This window comes from Ascaphus truei, unplaced genomic scaffold (assembly GCF_040206685.1).
Source record: "Ascaphus truei isolate aAscTru1 unplaced genomic scaffold, aAscTru1.hap1 HAP1_SCAFFOLD_713, whole genome shotgun sequence".
NCBI lineage: Eukaryota > Metazoa > Chordata > Amphibia > Anura > Ascaphidae > Ascaphus > Ascaphus truei.
The window spans coordinates 169,039-190,000 of record NW_027457047.1 but is presented as its reverse complement, the minus strand read 5'-3'; the positions used below and the strand labels follow the sequence as shown (position 1 = coordinate 190,000).

Genomic DNA, 20,962 nt, shown 5'->3' with positions numbered 1-20,962 from the left:
AGACATCTCGGACGGAGTTGCTGGGCACAGTGAGGAGGGGGGGGGGGGGAGAACGTGCGGGAGGAGGGTATATCGGAAACCCTGGGTCTCAGGGTCTCAGACTGATCTTAGATCCCTATTGTGATGGGTTAAGCTTGCTATTGACGTGTGTGTGTGTGTGTGTGTGTGTGTGTATATATATATATATATATATATATATATATATATACACGCAGTGGTTGACAAATCACCAAAAAATCTACTCGCCACCTAGTACCAGACGTGTGCTGCTTGGGCCAATATTTACTCGCCCGGGGGTTAAATCCACTCGCCCGGGGCGAGCAAATGTATAGGTTTGTCGAACACTGTATATGTATATGTGTGTTTATATATATATATATATATATATATATATATATATATATATATATATATATATATATATATATATTCACTGTCTGTTTTTCACAAATGTAAGGCCAATGTTTTCACAAGCTGCATGCTCCCTACACGGAGAAGTGCTCTGAATATATATATATATATATATATATATGCTTACATTTTATGTTGGACCGAATTAAATCCTTAGCAGCAGCTCCTAGCGGGCACCACTATTTTACATTAGTATACATTCAGCATAGGGACCTGCTACTGAGACTTACCTTGATGTTGGTTAGCAGGCTTATCATTATTTGATCAAATGATGTAACCAAAAGTCTCCTTTTTCTAACAGATTTAGTTTTCACTATGTATATTTATTTTCCCATGTATTGATAGCTCAATGGAGAAGTGCTGGGATTCACTGTCTCTATATATATATATCAGCACGCACAGCCAGAGGAACTTGCCTGGGTGCATCTGAAGCCAAATTGAATAATCAAAAAAGTGACAGATTCAGGCTCTCACAGGAGTAAGAAAACTATACAAATTAGTAATTTATTTAATCCTCGTTTTGTATAAGCCGAAACGTTAATGATTAAATAAATTACTATTTTGTTTAATTTTCTAACTCGTGTGAGTGCCTGAACTTTCCAATGTTATTATATAGATATATAATTGCTGTAGTGAATCTGCACTCCTAAAGCTGATGGATGTTCGCTTGTGCAGAAGATATAGAAGAGCAGCGCACTCATTCTCATCAATACAAATTTAGCTCTAATGCACCATTTAAAAATCCACCTTTTGGACCCCAGGGTGTCCGGTACTTTTGTCTTATATACACACACACACATTTCCGTATACACACACACACACACATACATACATGCTGTACGTAAGCGTGAACACATACGCAAGAACACATATCCATACGTATAACCGTACACATCAATATCTATACAGACATATATATAAACAGAGAAGAAATTGCCCACAGCGCTCCGAAGTAGTGTAAGGAGCTTGGCAGAGGGTCGGCCTGGCCCCAAATCATCGTCCAGACTCTTCCACCTTTTTTTGTATTTTGATGGACCAAATAAAGGACTCGATTTTGTACTTTGGAGTGCTGTGGGCAATCTTTTCTCTTTATATGTTCCTAGTCATCTATAGTGCCCGTCGATCATCCTACGTACGTACACCCATATAAGTTAAGTAAGGATTTGAAATTGTACAAACTCACTGAGTTTATTTTATTTATATAGAGATATATAATGTAATACAGCAAATAAAAATACCACATGGGAGCACATTCACATGTCTCAGACAGGTCTGCAACCCTGCCATTCACCATTATCTCTTAGCATACAGTGCAACCAGGGATTCTGGGAAATGACATGCAAATGAGCAACAGTGTCACCTTTTACTTCATGTTCATTTTAACAAGGATCCCTATCTGGCAGGTAGTAAGCTGCTTGCAGTAACCAGTTCCTGGTCTTGCAGGCAGTATGGAGTAACAGGTTCCCTGTTGTGCAGGTGGTAAGGTGTGTGCAGTAACCAGTTCCCTGCAGTGCAGGTGGTAAGGTGTGTGCAGTAACCAGTTCCCTGTTGTGCAGGTGGTAAGGTGTGTGCAGTAACCAGTTCCCTGCAGTGCAGGTGGTAAGGTGTGTGCAGTAACCAGTTCCCTGCTGTGCAGGTGGTAAGGTGTGTGCAGTAACCAGTTCCCTACTGTGCAGGTGGTAAGGTGTGTGCAGTAACCAGTTCCCTGCTTTGCAGGTGGTAAGGTGTGTGCAGTAACCAGTTCCCTGTTGTGCAGGTGGTAAGGTGTGTGCAGTAACCAGTTCCCTGCTGTGCAGGTGGTAAGGTGTGTGCAGTAACCAGTTCCCTGCTGTGCAGGTGGTAAGGTGTGTGCAGTAACCAGTTCCCTGCTGTGCAGGTGGTAAGGTGTGTGCAGTAACCAGTTCCCTGCTGTGCAGGTGGTAAGGTGTGTGCAGTAACCAGTTCCCTGCAGTGCAGGTGGTAAGGTGTGTGCAGTAACCAGTTCCCTGCAGTGCAGGTGGTAAGGTGTGTGCAGTAGCCAGTTCCCTGCTGTGCAGGTGGTAAGGTGTGTGCAGTAACCAGTTCCCTGCTGTGCAGGTGGTAAGGTGTGTGCAGTAACCAGTTCCCTGCTGTGCAGGTGGTAAGGTGTGTGCAGTAACCAGTTCCCTGCTGTGCAGGTGGTAAGGTGTGTGCAGTAACCAGTTCCCTGCTGTGCAGGTGGTAAGGTGTGTGCAGTAACCAGTTCCCTGCTGTGCAGGTGGTAAGGTTTGTGCAGTAACCAGTTCCCTGCTGTGCCGGTGGTAAGGTGTGTGCAGTAGCCAGTTCCCTGCTGTGCAGGTGGTAAGGTGTGTGCAGTAACCAGTTCCCTGCTGTGCCGGTGGTAAGGTGTGTGCAGTAGCCAGTTCCCTGCTTTGCAGGTGGTAAGGTGTGTGCAGTAACCAGTTCCCTGCTGTGCAGGTGGTAAGGTGTGTGCAGTAACCAGTTCCCTGCTGTGCAGGTGGTAAGGTGTGTGCAGTAACCAGTTCCCTGCTGTGCCGGTGGTAAGGTGTGTGCAGTAACCAGTTCCCTGCTGTGCCGGTGGTAAGGTGTGTGCAGTAACCAGTTCCCTGCTGTGCAGGTGGTAAGGTGTGTGCAGTAACCAGTTCCCTGCTGTGCAGGTGGTAAGGTGTGTGCAGTAACCAGTTCCCTGCTGTGCAGGTGGTAAGGTGTGTGCAGTAGCCAGTTCCCTGCTGTGCAGGTGGTAAGGTGTGTGCAGTAACCAGTTCCCTGCTGTGCAGGTGGTAAGGTGTGTGCAGTAACCAGTTCCCTGCTGTGCAGGTGGTAAGGTGTGTGCAGTAACCAGTTCCCTGCTGTGCAGGTGGTAAGGTGTGTGCAGTAACCAGTTCCCTGCTGTGCAGGTGGTAAGGTGTGTGCAGTAGCCAGTTCCCTGCTGTGCAGGTGGTAAGGTGTGTGCAGTAACCAGTTCCCTGCTGTGCAGGTGGTAAGGTGTGTGCAGTAACCAGTTCCCTGCTGTGCAGGTGGTAAGGTGTGTGCAGTAACCAGTTCCCTGCTGTGCAGGTGGTAAGGTGTGTGCAGTAACCAGTTCCCTGCTGTGCAGGTGGTAAGGTGTGTGCAGTAGCCAGTTCCCTGCTGTGCAGGTGGTAAGGTGTGTGCAGTAACCAGTTCCCTGCTGTGCAGGTGGTAAGGTGTGTGCAGTAACCAGTTCCCTGCTGTGCAGGTGGTAAGGTGTGTGCAGTAACCAGTTCCCTGCTGTGCACGTGGTAAGGTTTGTGCAGTAACCAGTTCCCTGCTGTGCAGGTGGTAAGGTGTGTGCAGTAACCAGTTCCCTGCTGTGCAGGTGGTAAGGTTTGTGCAGTAACCAGTTCCCTGCTGTGCCGGTGGTAAGGTGTGTGCAGTAGCCAGTTCCCTGCTGTGCAGGTGGTAAGGTGTGTGCAGTAACCAGTTCCCTGCTGTGCCGGTGGTAAGGTGTGTGCAGTAGCCAGTTCCCTGCTTTGCAGGTGGTAAGGTGTGTGCAGTAACCAGTTCCCTGCTGTGCAGGTGGTAAGGTGTGTGCAGTAGCCAGTTCCCTGCTGTGCAGGTGGTAAGGTGTGTGCAGTAACCAGTTCCCTGCTGTGCAGGTGGTAAGGTGTGTGCAGTAACCAGTTCCCTGCTGTGCAGGTGGTAAGGTGTGTGCAGTAACCAGTTCCCTGCTGTGCAGGTGGTAAGGTGTGTGCAGTAACCAGTTCCCTGCTGTGCAGGTGGTAAGGTGTGTGCAGTAACCAGTTCCCTGCTGTGCCGGTGGTAAGGTGTGTGCAGTAGCCAGTTCCCTGCTTTGCAGGTGGTAAGGTGTGTGCAGTAACCAGTTCCCTGCTGTGCAGGTGGTAAGGTGTGTGCAGTAACCAGTTCCCTGCTGTGCAGGTGGTAAGGTGTGTGCAGTAACCAGTTCCCTGCTGTGCAGGTGGTAAGGTGTGTGCAGTAGCCAGTTCCCTGCTGTGCAGGTGGTAAGGTGTGTGCAGTAACCAGTTCCCTGCTGTGCAGGTGGTAAGGTGTGTGCAGTAACCAGTTCCCTGCTGTGCAGGTGGTAAGGTGTGTGCAGTAACCAGTTCCCTGCTGTGCAGGTGGTAAGGTGTGTGCAGTAACCAGTTCCCTGCTGTGCAGGTGGTAAGGTGTGTGCAGTAACCAGTTCCCTGCTGTGCCGGTGGTAAGGTGTGTGCAGTAACCAGTTCCCTGCTGTGCCGGTGGTAAGGTGTGTGCAGTAGCCAGTTCCCTGCTGTGCAGGTGGTAAGGTGTGTGCAGTAACCAGTTCCCTGCTGTGCAGGTGGTAAGGTGTGTGCAGTAACCAGTTCCCTGCTTTGCAGGTGGTAAGGTGTGTGCAGTAACCAGTTCCCTGCTTTGCAGGTGGTAAGGTGTGTGCAGTAACCAGTTCCCTGCTGTGCAGGTGGTAAGGTGTGTGCAGTAACCAGTTCCCTGCTGTGCAGGTGGTAAGGTGTGTGCAGTAACCAGTTCCCTGCTGTGCAGGTGGTAAGGTGTGTGCAGTAACCAGTTCCCTGCTGTGCCGGTGGTAAGGTGTGTGCAGTAACCAGTTCCCTGGTGTGCAGGTGGTAAGGTGTGTGCAGTAACCAGTTCCCTGCTGTGCAGGTGGTAAGGTGTGTGCAGTAACCAGTTCCCTGCTGTGCAGGTGGTAAGGTGTGTGCAGTAACCAGTTCCCTGCTTTGTAGGTGGTAAGGTGTGTGCAGTAACCAGTTCCCTGCTTTGCAGGTGGTAAGGTGTGTGCAGTAACCAGTTCCCTGCTGTGCAGGTGGTAAGGTGTGTGCAGTAACCAGTTCCCTGCTGTGCAGGTGGTAAGGTGTGTGCAGTAACCAGTTCCCTGCTGTGCAGGTGGTAAGGTGTGTGCAGTAACCAGTTCCCTGCTGTGCAGGTGGTAAGGTGTGTGCAGTAGCCAGTTCCCTGCTGTGCAGGTGGTAAGGTGTGTGCAGTAACCAGTTCCCTGCTGTGCAGGTGGTAAGGTGTGTGCAGTAACCAGTTCCCTGCTGTGCAGGTGGTAAGGTGTGTGCAGTAACCAGTTCCCTGCTGTGCAGGTGGTAAGGTGTGTGCAGTAACCAGTTCCCTGCTTTGCAGGTGGTAAGGTGTGTGCAGTAACCAGTTCCCTGCTGTGCAGGTGGTAAGGTGTGTGCAGTAACCAGTTCCCTGCTGTGCAGGTGGTAAGGTGTGTGCAGTAACCAGTTCCCTGCTGTGCAGGTGGTAAGGTGTGTGCAGTAACCAGTTCCCTGCTGTGCAGGTGGTAAGGTGTGTGCAGTAACCAGTTCCCTGCTTTGCAGGTGGTAAGGTGTGTGCAGTAACCAGTTCCCTGCTGTGCAGGTGGTAAGGTGTGTGCAGTAACCAGTTCCCTGCTGTGCAGGTGGTAAGGTGTGTGCAGTAACCAGTTCCCTGCTTTGCAGGTGGTAAGGTGTGTGCAGTAACCAGTTCCCTGCTGTGCAGGTGGTAAGGTGTGTGCAGTAACCAGTTCCCTGCTGTGCAGGTGGTAAGGTGTGTGCAGTAACCAGTTCCCTGCTGTGCAGGTGGTAAGGTGTGTGCAGTAACCAGTTCCCTGCTGTGCATGTGGTAAGGTGTGTGCAGTAACAAGTTCCCTGCTGTGCAGGTGGTAAGGTGTGTGCAGTAACCAGTTCACTGCTGTGCAGGTGGTAAGGTGTGTGCAGTAACCAGTTCCCTGCTTTGCAGGTGGTAAGGTGTGTGCAGTAACCAGTTCCCTGCTGTGCAGGTGGTAAGGTGTGTGCAGTAACCAGTTCCCTGCTGTGCAGGTGGTAAGGTGTGTGCAGTAACCAGTTCCCTGCTGTGCAGGTGGTAAGGTGTGTGCAGTAACCAGTTCCCTGCTGTGCAGGTGGTAAGGTGTGTGCAGTAACCAGTTCCCTGCTTTGCAGGTGGTAAGGTGTGTGCAGTAACCAGTTCCCTGCTGTGCAGGTGGTAAGGTGTGTGCAGTAACCAGTTCCCTGCTGTGCAGGTGGTAAGGTGTGTGCAGTAACCAGTTCCCTGCTGTGCAGGTGGTAAGGTGTGTGCAGTAACCAGTTCCCTGCTTTGCAGGTGGTAAGGTGTGTGCAGTAACCAGTTCCCTGCTGTGCAGGTGGTAAGGTGTGTGCAGTAACCAGTTCCATGCTGTGCAGGTGGTAAGGTGTGTGCAGTAACCAGTTCCCTGCTTTGCAGGTGGTAAGGTGTGTGCAGTAACCAGTTCCCTGCTGTGCAGGTGGTAAGGTGTGTGCAGTAACCAGTTCCCTGCTGTGCAGGTGGTAAGGTGTGTGCAGTAACCAGTTCCCTGCTGTGCAGGTGGTAAGGTGTGTGCAGTAACCAGTTCCCTGCTGTGCAGGTGGTAAGGTGTGTGCAGTAACCAGTTCCCTGCTTTGCAGGTGGTAAGGTGTGTGCAGTAACCAGTTCCCTGCTTTGCAGGTGGTAAGGTGTGTGCAGTAACCAGTTCCCTGCTGTGCAGGTGGTAAGGTGTGTGCAGTAACCAGTTCCCTGCTGTGCAGGTGGTAAGGTGTGTGCAGTAACCAGTTCCCTGCTTTGCAGGTGGTAAGGTGTGTGCAGTAACCAGTTCCCTGCTGTGCAGGTGGTAAGGTGTGTGCAGTAACCAGTTCCCTGTTGTGCAGGTGGTAAGGTGTGTGCAGTAACCAGTTCCCTGCTTTGCAGGTGGTAAGGTGTGTGCAGTAACCAGTTCCCTGCTTTGCAGGTGGTAAGGTGTGTGCAGTAACCAGTTCCCTGCTGTGCAGGTGGTAAGGTGTGTGCAGTAACCAGTTCCCTGCTGTGCAGGTGGTAAGGTGTGTGCAGTAACCAGTTCCCTGCTGTGCAGGTGGTAAGGTGTGTGCAGTAACCAGTTCCCTGCTGTGCATGTGGTAAGGTGTGTGCAGTAACCAGTTCCCTGCTGTGCATGTGGTAAGGTGTGTGCAGTAACCAGTTCCCTGCTTTGCCGGTGGTAAGGTGTGTGCAGTAACCAGTTCCCTGCTGTGCAGGTGGTAAGGTGTGTGCAGTAACCAGTTCCCTGCATTGCAGGTGGTAAGGTGTGTGCAGTAACCAGTTCCCTGCTGTGCAGGTGGTAAGGTGTGTGCAGTAACCAGTTCCCTGCTGTGCAGGTGGTAAGGTGTGTGCAGTAACCAGTTCCCTGCATTGCAGGTGGTAAGGTGTGTGCAGTAACCAGTTCCCTGCTGTGCAGGTGGTAAGGTGTGTGCAGTAACCAGTTCCCTGCTGTGCAGGTGGTAAGGTGTGTGCAGTAACCAGTTCCCTGCTGTGCAGGTGGTAAGGTGTGTGCAGTAACCAGTTCCCTGCTGTGCAGGTGGTAAGGTGTGTGCAGTAACCAGTTCCCTGCTGTGCAGGTGGTAAGGTGTGTGCAGTAACCAGTTCCCTGCTGTGCATGTGGTAAGGTGTGTGCAGTAACCAGTTCCCTGCTGTGCAGGTGTTAAGGTGTGTGCAGTAACCAGTTCCCTGCTTTGCCGGTGGTAAGGTGTGTGCAGTAACCAGTTCCCTGTTGTGCAGGTGGTAAGGTGTGTGCAGTAACCAGTTCCCTGCTTTGCCGGTGGTAAGGTGTGTGCAGTAACCAGTTCCCTGCTTTGCCGGTGGTAAGGTGTGTGCAGTAACCAGTTCCCTGTTGTGCAGGTGGTAAGGTGTGTGCAGTAACCAGTTCCCTGCATTGCAGGTGGTAAGGTGTGTGCAGTAACCAGTTCCCTGCTGTGCAGGTGGTAAGGTGTGTGCAGTAACCAGTTCCCTGTTGTGCAGGTGGTAAGGTGTGTGCAGTAACCAGTTCCCTGCTGTGCAGGTGTTAAGGTGTGTGCAGTAACCAGTTCCCTGCTTTGCCGGTGGTAAGGTGTGTGCAGTAACCAGTTCCCTGTTGTGCAGGTGGTAAGGTGTGTGCAGTAACCAGTTCCCTGCTTTGCCGGTGGTAAGGTGTGTGCAGTAACCAGTTCCCTGCTTTGCCGGTGGTAAGGTGTGTGCAGTAACCAGTTCCATGCAGTGCAGGTGGTAAGGTGTGTGCAGTAACCAGTTCCCTGCTGTGCAGGTGTTAAGGTGTGTGCAGTAACCAGTTCCCTGCTTTGCCGGTGGTAAGGTGTGTGCAGTAACCAGTTCCCTGTTGTGCAGGTGGTAAGGTGTGTGCAGTAACCAGTTCCCTGCATTGCAGGTGGTAAGGTGTGTGCAGTAACCAGTTCCCTGCTGTGCAGGTGGTAAGGTGTGTGCAGTAACCAGTTCCCTGCATTGCAGGTGGTAAGGTGTGTGCAGTAACCAGTTCCCTGCTGTGCAGGTGCTAAGGTGTGTGCAGTAACCAGTTCCCTGCAGTGCAGGTGGTAAGGTGTGTGCAGTAACCAGTTCCCTGCTGTGCAGGTGGTAAGGTGTGTGCAGTAACCAGTTCCCTGCTTTGCAGGTGGTAAGGTGTGTGCAGTAACCAGTTCCCTGCATTGCAGGTGGTAAGGTGTGTGCAGTAACCAGTTCCCTGTTGTGCAGGTGGTAAGGTGTGTGCAGTAACCAGTTCCCTGCATTGCAGGTGGTAAGGTGTGTGCAGTAACCAGTTCCCTGCTGTGCAGGTGGTAAGGTGTGTGCAGTAACCAGTTCCCTGCTGTGCAGGTGGTAAGGTGTGTGCAGTAACCAGTTCCCTGCTGTGCAGGTGGTAAGGTGTGTGCAGTAACCAGTTCCCTGCTGTGCAGGTGATAAGGTGTGTGCAGTAACCAGTTCCCTGCTGTGCAGGTGGTAAGGTGTGTGCAGTAACCAGTTCCCTGCTGTGCAGGTGGTAAGGTGTGTGCAGTAACCAGTTCCCTGCAGTGCAGGTGATAAGGTGTGTGCAGTAACCAGTTCCCTGCTTTGCAGGTGGTAAGGTGTGTGCAGTAACCAGTTCCCTGCTGTGCAGGTGGTAAGGTGTGTGCAGTAACCAGTTCCCTGCTGTGCAGGTGGTAAGGTGTGTGCAGTAGCCAGTTCCCTGCTGTGCAGGTGGTAAGGTGTGTGCAGTAACCAGTTCCCTGCTGTGCAGGTGGTAAGGTGTGTGCAGTAACCAGTTCCCTGCTGTGCAGGTGATAAGGTGTGTGCAGTAACCAGTTCCCTGCTGTGCAGGTGCTAAGGTGTGTGCAGTAACCAGTTCCCTGCTTTGCAGGTGGTAAGGTGTGTGCAGTAACCAGTTCCCTGCTGTGCAGGTGGTAAGGTGTGTGCAGTAACCAGTTCCCTGCTGTGCATGTGGTAAGGTGTGTGCAGTAACCAGTTCCCTGCTGTGCATGTGGTAAGGTGTGTGCAGTAGCCAGTTCCCTGCTGTGCAGGTGGTAAGGTGTGTGCAGTAACCAGTTCCCTGCTGTGCAGGTGGTAAGGTGTGTGCAGTAACCAGTTCCCTGCTGTGCAGGTGGTAAGGTGTGTGCAGTAACCAGTTCCCTGCTGTGCAGGTGATAAGGTGTGTGCAGTAACCAGTTCCCTGCTGTGCAGGTGCTAAGGTGTGTGCAGTAACCAGTTCCCTGCTTTGCAGGTGGTAAGGTGTGTGCAGTAACCAGTTCCCTGCTGTGCAGGTGGTAAGGTGTGTGCAGTAACCAGTTCCCTGCTGTGCAGGTGGTAAGGTGTGTGCAGTAACCAGTTCCCTGCTGTGCAGGTGGTAAGGTGTGTGCAGTAACCAGTTCCCTGCTTTGCCGGTGGTAAGGTGTGTGCAGTAACCAGTTCCCTGCTTTGCCGGTGGTAAGGTGTGTGCAGTAACCAGTTCCCTGCTGTGCCGGTGGTAAGGTGTGTGCAGTAACCAGTTCCCTGTTGTGCAGGTGGTAAGGTGTGTGCAGTAACCAGTTCCCTGCATTGCAGGTGGTAAGGTGTGTGCAGTAACCAGTTCCCTGCTGTGCAGGTGGTAAGGTGTGTGCAGTAACCAGTTCCCTGCATTGCAGGTGGTAAGGTGTGTGCAGTAACCAGTTCCCTGTTGTGCAGGTGGTAAGGTGTGTGCAGTAACCAGTTCCCTGCTGTGCAGGTGGTAAGGTGTGTGCAGTAACCAGTTCCCTGCATTGCAGGTGGTAAGGTGTGTGCAGTAACCAGTTCCCTGCTGTGCAGGTGGTAAGGTGTGTGCAGTAACCAGTTCCCTGCTGTGCAGGTGGTAAGGTGTGTGCAGTAACCAGTTCCCTGCTGTGCAGGTGGTAAGGTGTGTGCAGTAACCAGTTCCCTGCTGTGCAGGTGGTAAGGTGTGTGCAGTAACCAGTTCCCTGCTGTGCAGGTGGTAAGGTGTGTGCAGTAGCCAGTTCCCTGCTGTGCAGGTGGTAAGGTGTGTGCAGTAGCCAGTTCCCTGCTGTGCAGGTGGTAAGGTGTGTGCAGTAACCAGTTCCCTGCTTTGCAGGTGGTAAGGTGTGTGCAGTAACCAGTTCCCTGCTTTGCAGGTGGTAAGGTGTGTGCAGTAACCAGTTCCCTGCTGTGCAGGTGGTAAGGTGTGTGCAGTAACCAGTTCCCTGCATTGCAGGTGGTAAGGTGTGTGCAGTAACCAGTTCCCTGCTGTGCAGGTGGTAAGGTGTGTGCAGTAACCAGTTCCCTGCTGTGCAGGTGGTAAGGTGTGTGCAGTAACCGGTTCCCTGCTGTGCAGGTGGTAAGGTGTGTGCAGTAACCAGTTCCCTGCTTTGCAGGTGGTAAGGTGTGTGCAGTAACCGGTTCCCTGCTGTGCCGGTGGTAAGGTGTGTGCAGTAACCAGTTCCCTGCTGTGCAGGTGGTAAGGTGTGTGTGCAGTAACCAGTTCCCTGCTGTGCAGGTGTTAAGGTGTGTGCAGTAACCAGTTCCCTGCTGTGCAGGTGGTAAGGTGTGTGCAGTAACCAGTTCCCTGCTGTGCAGGTGGTAAGGTGTGTGCAGTAGCCAGTTCCCTGCTGTGCAGGTGGTAAGGTGTGTGCAGTAACCAGTTCCCTGCTGTGCAGGTGGTAAGGTGTGTGCAGTAACCAGTTCCCTGCTTTGCAGGTGGTAAGGTGTGTGCAGTAACCAGTTCCCTGCTTTGCAGGTGGTAAGGTGTGTGCAGTAACCAGTTCCCTGCTGTGCAGGTGGTAAGGTGTGTGCAGTAACCAGTTCCCTGCTGTGCAGGTGGTAAGGTGTGTGCAGTAGCCAGTTCCCTGCTGTGCAGGTGGTAAGGTGTGTGCAGTAACCAGTTCCCTGCTGTGCCGGTGGTAAGGTGTGTGCAGTAGCCAGTTCCCTGCTTTGCAGGTGGTAAGGTGTGTGCAGTAACCAGTTCCCTGCTGTGCAGGTGGTAAGGTGTGTGCAGTAACCAGTTCCCTGCTGTGCAGGTGGTAAGGTGTGTGCAGTAACCAGTTCCCTGCTGTGCAGGTGGTAAGGTGTGTGCAATAACCAGTTCCCTGCTGTGCATGTGGTAAGGTGTGTGCAGTAACCAGTTCCCTGCTGTGCAGGTGGTAAGGTGTGTGCAATAACCAGTGCCCTGCTGTGCAGGTGGTAAGGTGTGTGCAGTAGCCAGTTCCCTGCTGTGCAGGTGGTAAGGTGTGTGCAGTAGCCAGTTCCCTGCTGTGCAGGTGGTAAGGTGTGTGCAATAACCAGTTCCCTGCTGTGCATGTGGTAAGGTGTGTGCAGTAACCAGTTCCCTGCTGTGCAGGTGGTAAGGTGTGTGCAATAACCAGTGCCCTGCTGTGCAGGTGGTAAGGTGTGTGCAGTAACCAGTTCCCTGCTGTGCAGGTGGTAAGGTGTGTGCAGTAACCAGTTCCCTGCATTGCATGTGGTAAGGTGTGTGCAGTAACCAGTTCCCTGCTGTGCAGGTGGTAAGGTGTGTGCAGTAACCAGTTCCCTGCTGTGCAGGTGGTAAGGTGTGTGCAGTAACCAGTTCCCTGCTGTGCAGGTGGTAAGGTGTGTGCAGTAACCAGTTCCCTGCTGTGCAGGTGGTAAGGTGTGTGCAGTAACCAGTTCCCTGCTGTGCAGGTGGTAAGGTGTGTGCAGTAACCAGTTCCCTGCTGTGCAGGTGGTAAGGTGTGTGCAGTAACCAGTTCCCTGCTGTGCAGGTGGTAAGGTGTGTGCAGTAACCAGTTCCCTGCTGTGCAGGTGGTAAGGTGTGTGCAGTAACCAGTTCCCTGCTGTGCATGTGGTAAGGTGTGTGCAGTAACCAGTTCCCTGCTGTGTAGGTGGTAAGGTGTGTGCAGTAACCAGTTCCCTGCTGTGCAGGTGGTAAGGTGTGTGCAGTAGCCAGTTCCCTGCTGTGCAGGTGGTAAGGTGTGTGCAGTAACCAGTTCCCTGCTGTGCAGGTGGTAAGGTGTGTGCAGTAACCAGTTCCCTGCTGTGCAGGTGGTAAGGTGTGTGCAGTAACCAGTTCCCTGCTGTGCAGGTGGTAAGGTGTGTGCAGTAACCAGTTCCCTGCTGTGCAGGTGGTAAGGTGTGTGCAGTAACCAGTTCCCTGCTGTGCAGGTGGTAAGGTGTGTGCAGTAACCAGTTCCCTGCTTTGCAGGTGGTAAGGTGTGTGCAGTAACCAGTTCCCTGCTGTGCAGGTGGTAAGGTGTGTGCAGTAACCAGTTCCCTGCTGTGCAGGTGGTAAGGTGTGTGCAGTAACCAGTTCCCTGCTGTGCAGGTGGTAAGGTGTGTGCAGTAACCAGTTCCCTGCTGTGCAGGTGATAAGGTGTGTGCAGTAACCAGTTCCCTGCTGTGCAGGTGCTAAGGTGTGTGCAGTAACCAGTTCCCTGCTTTGCAGGTGGTAAGGTGTGTGCAGTAACCAGTTCCCTGCTGTGCAGGTGGTAAGGTGTGTGCAGTAACCAGTTCCCTGCTGTGCATGTGGTAAGGTGTGTGCAGTAACCAGTTCCCTGCTTTGCCGGTGGTAAGGTGTGTGCAGTAACCAGTTCCCTGCTTTGCCGGTGGTAAGGTGTGTGCAGTAACCAGTTCCCTGTTGTGCAGGTGGTAAGGTGTGTGCAGTAACCAGTTCCCTGCTTTGCAGGTGGTAAGGTGTGTGCAGTAGCCAGTTCCCTGCTGTGCAGGTGGTAAGGTGTGTGCAGTAACCAGTTCCCTGCTTTGCAGGTGGTAAGGTGTGTGCAGTAACCAGTTCCCTGTTGTGCAGGTGGTAAGGTGTGTGCAGTAACCAGTTCCCTGCTGTGCAGGTGGTAAGGTGTGTGCAGTAACCAGTTCCCTGCTTTGCCGGTGGTAAGGTGTGTGCAGTAACCAGTTCCCTGCTTTGCAGGTGGTAAGGTGTGTGCAGTAACCAGTTCCCTGCTTTGCGGTGGTAAGGTGTGTGCAGTAACCAGTTCCCTGCTTTGCAGGTGGTAAGGTGTGTGCAGTAACCAGTTCCTGATGTGCAGGTGGTAAGGTGTGTGCAGTAACCAGTTCCCTGCTGTGCAGGTGGTAAGGTGTGTGCAGTAACCAGTTCCCTGCTGTGCAGGTGGTAAGGTGTGTGCAGTAACCAGTTCCCTGCTGTGCAGGTGGTAAGGTGTGTGCAGTAACCAGTTCCCTGCTGTGCAGGTGGTAAGGTGTGTGCAGTAACCAGTTCCCTGCTGTGCAGGTGGTAAGGTGTGTGCAGTAACCAGTTCCCTGCTGTGCAGGTGGTAAGGTGTGTGCAGTAACCAGTTCCCTGCTGTGCAGGTGGTAAGGTGTGTGCAGTAACCAGTTCCCTGCTGTGCAGGTGGTAAGGTGTGTGCAGTAACCAGTTCCCTGCTGTGCAGGTGGTAAGGTGTGTGCAGTAACCAGTTCCCTGCTGTGCAGGTGGTAAGGTGTGTGCAGTAGCCAGTTCCCTGCTTTGCAGGTGGTAAGGTGTGTGCAGTAACCAGTTCCCTGCTGTGCAGGTGGTAAGGTGTGTGCAGTAACCAGTTCCCTGCTGTGCAGGTGGTAAGGTGTGTGCAGTAACCAGTTCCCTGCTGTGCAGGTGGTAAGGTGTGTGCAGTAGCCAGTTCCCTGCTGTGCAGGTGGTAAGGTGTGTGCAGTAACCAGTTCCCTGCTGTGCAGGTGGTAAGGTGTGTGCAGTAACCAGTTCCCTGCTTTGCAGGTGGTAAGGTGTGTGCAGTAACCAGTTCCCTGCTGTGCAGGTGGTAAGGTGTGTGCAGTAACCAGTTCCCTGCTTTGCAGGTGGTAAGGTGTGTGCAGTAACCAGTTCCCTGCTGTGCAGGTGATAAGGTGTGTGCAGTAACCAGTTCCCTGCTTTGCAGGTGGTAAGGTGTGTGCAGTAACCAGTTCCCTGCTGTGCAGGTGGTAAGGTGTGTGCAGTAACCAGTTCCCTGCTGTGCAGGTGGTAAGGTGTGTGCAGTAACCAGTTCCCTGCTGTGCAGGTGCTAAGGTGTGTGCAGTAACCAGTTCCCTGCTGTGCATGTGGTAAGGTGTGTGCAGTAACCAGTTCCCTGCTTTGCAGGTGGTAAGGTGTGTGCAGTAACCAGTTCCCTGCTGTGCAGGTGGTAAGGTGTGTGCAGTAACCAGTTCCCTGCTGTGCATGTGGTAAGGTGTGTGCAGTAACCAGTTCCCTGCTGTGCATGTGGTAAGGTGTGTGCAGTAACCAGTTCCCTGCTTTGCCGGTGGTAAGGTGTGTGCAGTAACCAGTTCCCTGTTGTGCAGGTGGTAAGGTGTGTGCAGTAACCAGTTCCCTGCATTGCAGGTGGTAAGGTGTGTGCAGTAACCAGTTCCCTGCTGTGCAGGTGGTAAGGTGTGTGCAGTAACCAGTTCCCTGCTGTGCAGGTGGTAAGGTGTGTGCAGTAACCAGTTCCCTGCTGTGCAGGTGGTAAGGTGTGTGCAGTAACCAGTTCCCTGCTGTGCAGGTGGTAAGGTGTGTGCAGTAACCAGTTCCCTGCTGTGCAGGTGGTAAGGTGTGTGCAGTAACCAGTTCCCTGCTGTGCAGGTGGTAAGGTGTGTGCAGTAGCCAGTTCCCTGCTGTGCAGGTGGTAAGGTGTGTGCAGTAACCAGTTCCCTGCTTTGCAGGTGGTAAGGTGTGTGCAGTAACCAGTTCCCTGCTGTGCAGGTGGTAAGGTGTGTGCAGTAACCAGTTCCCTGCTGTGCAGGTGGTAAGGTGTGTGCAGTAACCAGTTCCCTGCTGTGCAGGTGGTAAGGTGTGTGCAGTAACCAGTTCCCTGCTGTGCAGGTGGTAAGGTGTGTGCAGTAACCAGTTCCCTGCTGTGCAGGTGGTAAGGTGTGTGCAGTAACCAGTTCCCTGCTTTGCAGGTGGTAAGGTGTGTGCAGTAGCCAGTTCCCTGCTGTGCAGGTGGTAAGGTGTGTGCAGTAACCAGTTCCCTGCTGTGCAGGTGGTAAGGTGTGTGCAGTAACCAGTTCCCTGCTGTGCAGGTGGTAAGGTGTGTGCAGTAACCAGTTCCCTGCTGTGCAGGTGGTAAGGTGTGTGCAGTAACCAGTTCCCTGCTTTGCAGGTGGTAAGGTGTGTGCAGTAGCCAGTTCCCTGCTGTGCAGGTGGTAAGGTGTGTGCAGTAACCAGTTCCCTGCTGTGCAGGTGGTAAGGTGTGTGCAGTAACCAGTTCCCTGCATTGCAGGTGGTAAGGTGTGTGCAGTAACCAGTTCCCTGCATTGCAGGTGGTAAGGTGTGTGCAGTAACCGGTTCCCTGCTGTGCAGGTGGTAAGGTGTGTGCAGTAACCGGTTCCCTGCTGTGCAGGTGGTAAGGTGTGTGCAGTAACCAGTTCCATGCAGTGCAGGTGGTAAGGTGTGTGCAGTAACCAGTTCCCTGCTTTGCAGGTGGTAAGGTGTGTGCAGTAACCAGTTCCCTGCTGTGCAGGTGGTAAGGTGTGTGCAGTAACCAGTTCCCTGCTGTGCAGGTGGTAAGGTGTGTGCAGTAACCGGTTCCCTGCTGTGCAGGTGGTAAGGTGTGTGCAGTAACCAGTTCCCTGCTGTGCAGGTGGTAAGGTGTGTGCAGTAACCAGTTCCCTGCTGTGCAGGTGGTAAGGTGTGTGCAGTAACCAGTTCCCTGCTGTGCAGGTGGTAAGGTGTGTGCAGTAACCGGTTCCCTGCTGTGCAGGTGGTAAGGTGTGTGCAGTAACCGGTTCCCTGTTGTGCAGGTGGTAAGGTGTGTGCAGTAACCAGTTCCCTGCTGTGCATGTGGTAAGGTGTGTGCAGTAACCAGTTCCCTGCTGTGCAGGTGGTAAGGTGTGTGCAGTAACCAGTTCCCTGCTGTGCAGTTGGTAAGGTGTGTTCAGTAACCAGTTCCCTGCTGTGCAGGTGGTAAGGTGTGTGCAGTAACCAGTTCCCTGCTGTGCAGGTGGTAAGGTGTGTGCAGTAACCAGTTCCCTGCTGTGCAGTTGGTAAGGTGTGTGCAGTAACCAGTTCCCTGTTGTGCAGGTGGTAAGGTGTGTGCAGTAACCAGTTCCCTGCTGTGCAGGTGGTAAGGTGTGTGCAGTAACCAGTTCCCTGCTGTGCAGGTGGTAAGGTGTGTGCAGTAACCAGTTCCCTGCTGTGCAGGTGGTAAGGTGTGTGCAGTAACCAGTTCCCTGTTGTGCAGGTGGTAAGGTGTGTGCAGTAACCAGTGCCCTGCTGTGCAGGTGGTAAGGTGTGTGCAGTAACCGGTTCCCTGCTGTGCAGGTGGTAAGGTGTGTGCAGTAACCAGTTCCCTGTTGTGCAGGTGGTAAGGTGTGTGCAGTAACCAGTTCCCTGCTGTGCATGTGGTAAGGTGTGTGCAGTAACCAGTTCCCTGCTGTGCAGGTGGTAAGGTGTGTGCAGTAACCAGTTCCCTGCTGTGCAGGTGGTAAGGTGTGTGCAGTAACCAGTTCCCTGCTGTGCAGGTGGTAAGGTGTGTGCAGTAACCAGTTCCCTGCTGTGCAGGTGGTAAGGTGTGTGCAGTAACCAGTTCCCTGCTGTGCAGGTGGTAAGGTGTGTGCAGTAACCAGTTCCCTGCTTTGCAGGTGGTAAGGTGTGTGCAGTAACCAGTTCCCTGCTGTGCAGGTGGTAAGGTGTGTGCAGTAGCCAGTTCCCTGCTGTGCAGGTGGTAAGGTGTGTGCAGTAACCAGTTCCCTGCTTTGCAGGTGGTAAGGTGTGTGCAGTAACCAGTTCCCTGCTTTGCAGGTGGTAAGGTGTGTGCAGTAACCAGTTCCCTGCTGTGCAGGTGGTAAGGTGTGTGCAGTAACCAGTTCCCTGCTGTGCAGGTGGTAAGGTGTGTGCAGTAACCAGTTCCCTGCTGTGCAGGTGGTAAGGTGTGTGCAGTAGCCAGTGCCCTGCTGTGCAGGTGGTAAGGTGTGTGCAGTAACCAGTTCCCTGCTGTGCAGGTGGTAAGGTGTGTGCAGTAACCAGTTCCCTGCTGTGCAGGTGGTAAGGTGTGTGCAGTAACCAGTTCCCTGCTGTGCAGGTGGTAAGGTGTGTGCAGTAACCAGTTCCCTGCTGTGCAGGTGGTAAGGTGTGTGCAGTAGCCAGTTCCCTGCTGTGCAGGTGGTAAGGTGTGTGCAGTAACCAGTTCCCTGCTGTGCAGGTGGTAAGGTGTGTGCAGTAACCAGTTCCCTGCTGTGCAGGTGGTAAGGTGTGTGCAGTAACCAGTTCCCTGCATTGCAGGTGGTAAGGTGTGTGCAGTAACCAGTTCCCTGCTGTGCAGGTGGTAAGGTGTGTGCAGTAACCAGTTCCCTGCTGTGCCGGTGGTAAGGTGTGTGCAGTAACCAGTTCCCTGCTGTGCAGGTGGTAAGGTGTGTGCAGTAACCAGTTCCCTGCTGTGCAGGTGGTAAGGTGTGTGCAGTAACCAGTTCCCTGCTGTGCCGGTGGTAAGGTGTGTGCAGTAACCAGTTCCCTGCTGTGCAGGTGGTAAGGTGTGTGCAGTAACCAGTTCCCTGCTGTGCCGGTGGTAAGGTGTGTGCAGTAACCAGTTCCCTGCTGTGCCGGTGGTAAGGTGTGTGCAGTAACCAGTTCCCTGCTGTGCAGGTGGTAAGGTGTGTGCAGTAACCAGTTCCCTGCTGTGCAGGTGGTAAGGTGTGTGCAGTAGCCAGTTCCCTGTCTTGTAGGGAATAAGGTGTGTAATATAACCGTCTCCCTGCCTGGCAGATAGTAAGATGAGTGCATTATCCAGTCCCCTGCTGTGCAGGTGGTAAGGTGTGTGCAGTAACCAGTTCCCTGCTGTGCAGGTGGTAAGGTGTGTGCAGTAACCAGTTCCCTGCTGTGCAGGTGGTAAGGTGTGTGCAGTAACCAGTTCCCTGCTGTGCAGGTGGTAAGGTGTGTGCAGTAACCAGTTCCCTGCTTTGCAGGTGGTAAGGTGTGTGCAGTAACCAGTTCCCTGCTGTGCAGGTGGTAAGGTGTGTGCAGTAACCAGTTCCATGCTGTGCAGGTGGTAAGGTGTGTGCAGTAACCAGTTCCCTGCTTTGCAGGTGGTAAGGTGTGTGCAGTAACCAGTTCCCTGCTGTGCAGGTGGTAAGGTGTGTGCAGTAACCAGTTCCCTGCTGTGCAGGTGGTAAGGTGTGTGCAGTAACCAGTTCCCTGCTGTGCAGGTGGTAAGGTGTGTGCAGTAACCAGTTCCCTGCTGTGCAGGTGGTAAGGTGTGTGCAGTAACCAGTTCCCTGCTTTGCAGGTGGTAAGGTGTGTGCAGTAACCAGTTCCCTGCTTTGCAGGTGGTAAGGTGTGTGCAGTAACCAGTTCCCTGCTGTGCAGGTGGTAAGGTGTGTGCAGTAACCAGTTCCCTGCTGTGCAGGTGGTAAGGTGTGTGCAGTAACCAGTTCCCTGCTTTGCAGGTGGTAAGGTGTGTGCAGTAACCAGTTCCCTGCTGTGCAGGTGGTAAGGTGTGTGCAGTAACCAGTTCCCTGTTGTGCAGGTGGTAAGGTGTGTGCAGTAACCAGTTCCCTGCTTTGCAGGTGGTAAGGTGTGTGCAGTAACCAGTTCCCTGCTTTGCAGGTGGTAAGGTGTGTGCAGTAACCAGTTCCCTGCTGTGCAGGTGGTAAGGTGTGTGCAGTAACCAGTTCCCTGCTGTGCAGGTGGTAAGGTGTGTGCAGTAACCAGTTCCCTGCTGTGCAGGTGGTAAGGTGTGTGCAGTAACCAGTTCCCTGCTGTGCATGTGGTAAGGTGTGTGCAGTAACCAGTTCCCTGCTGTGCATGTGGTAAGGTGTGTGCAGTAACCAGTTCCCTGCTGTGCAGGTGGTAAGGTGTGTGCAGTAACCAGTTCCCTGCTGTGCAGGTGGTAAGGTGTGTGCAGTAACCAGTTCCCTGCTGTGCAGGTGGTAAGGTGTGTGCAGTAACCAGTTCCCTGCTGTGCAGGTGGTAAGGTGTGTGCAGTAACCAGTTCCCTGCTGTGCAGGTGGTAAGGTGTGTGCAGTAACCAGTTCCCTGCTGTGCAGGTGGTAAGGTGTGTGCAGTAACCAGTTCCCTGCTGTGCAGGTGGTAAGGTGTGTGCAGTAACCAGTTCCCTGCTGTGCAGGTGGTAAGGTGTGTGCAGTAACCAGTTCCCTGCTGTGCAGGTGGTAAGGTGTGTGCAGTAACCAGTTCCCTGCTGTGCAGGTGGTAAGGTGTGTGCAGTAACCAGTTCCCTGCTGTGCAGGTGGTAAGGTGTGTGCAGTAACCAGTTCCCTGCTGTGCATGTGGTAAGGTGTGTGCAGTAACCAGTTCCCTGCTGTGCAGGTGTTAAGGTGTGTGCAGTAACCAGATCCCTGCTTTGCCGGTGGTAAGGTGTGTGCAGTAACCAGTTCCCTGTTGTGCAGGTGGTAAGGTGTGTGCAGTAACCAGTTCCCTGCTTTGCCGGTGGTAAGGTGTGTGCAGTAACCAGTTCCCTGCTTTGCCGGTGGTAAGGTGTGTGCAGTAACCAGTTCCCTGTTGTGCAGGTGGTAAGGTGTGTGCAGTAACCAGTTCCCTGCATTGCAGGTGGTAAGGTGTGTGCAGTAACCAGTTCCCTGCTGTGCAGGTGGTAAGGTGTGTGCAGTAACCAGTTCCCTGTTGTGCAGGTGGTAAGGTGTGTGCAGTAACCAGTTCCCTGCTGTGCAGGTGTTAAGGTGTGTGCAGTAACCAGTTCCCTGCTGTGCAGGTGGTAAGGTGTGTGCAGTAACCAGTTCCCTGCTTTGCCGGTGGTAAGGTGTGTGCAGTAACCAGTTCCCTGTTGTGCAGGTGGTAAGGTGTGTGCAGTAACCAGTTCCCTGCTTTGCCGGTGGTAAGGTGTGTGCAGTAACCAGTTCCCTGCTTTGCCGGTGGTAAGGTGTGTGCAGTAACCAGTTCCCTGCTTTGCCGGTGGTAAGGTGTGTGCAGTAACCAGTTCCCTGTTGTGCAGGTGGTAAGGTGTGTGCAGTAACCAGTTCCCTGCTGTGCAGGTGGTAAGGTGTGTGCAGTAACCAGTTCCCTGCATTGCAGGTGGTAAGGTGTGTGCAGTAACCAGTTCCCTGCTGTGCAGGTGCTAAGGTGTGTGCAGTAACCAGTTCCCTGCAGTGCAGGTGGTAAGGTGTGTGCAGTAACCAGTTCCCTGCTGTGCAGGTGGTAAGGTGTGTGCAGTAACCAGTTCCCTGCTTTGCAGGTGGTAAGGTGTGTGCAGTAACCAGTTCCCTGCATTGCAGGTGGTAAGGTGTGTGCAGTAACCAGTTCCCTGTTGTGCAGGTGGTAAGGTGTGTGCAGTAACCAGTTCCCTGCATTGCAGGTGGTAAGGTGTGTGCAGTAACCAGTTCCCTGCTGTGCAGGTGGTAAGGTGTGTGCAGTAACCAGTTCCCTGCTGTGCAGGTGGTAAGGTGTGTGCAGTAACCAGTTCCCTGCTGTGCAGGTGGTAAGGTGTGTGCAGTAACCAGTTCCCTGCTG

The 20,962-nt window shown here is 53.1% G+C and overlaps 1 protein-coding gene across 1 annotated transcript in view; it reads left to right on the top strand.

The window, feature by feature from the left end:
- The window catches only part of LOC142486030 (zinc finger FYVE domain-containing protein 1-like), a 64,116-nt gene that overhangs the window by 604 nt on the left and 42,550 nt on the right, over positions 1 to 20,962 (top strand). Inside the window, exons 1-2 of the mRNA XM_075584687.1 lie at positions 1 to 29; positions 1,387 to 1,391. The exon at positions 1 to 29 is cut by the window's left edge and continues 604 nt beyond it. Coding sequence (XP_075440802.1) covers positions 1 to 29; positions 1,387 to 1,391 — 34 coding nt within the window. The remainder of the gene's footprint in view (positions 30 to 1,386; positions 1,392 to 20,962) is intronic.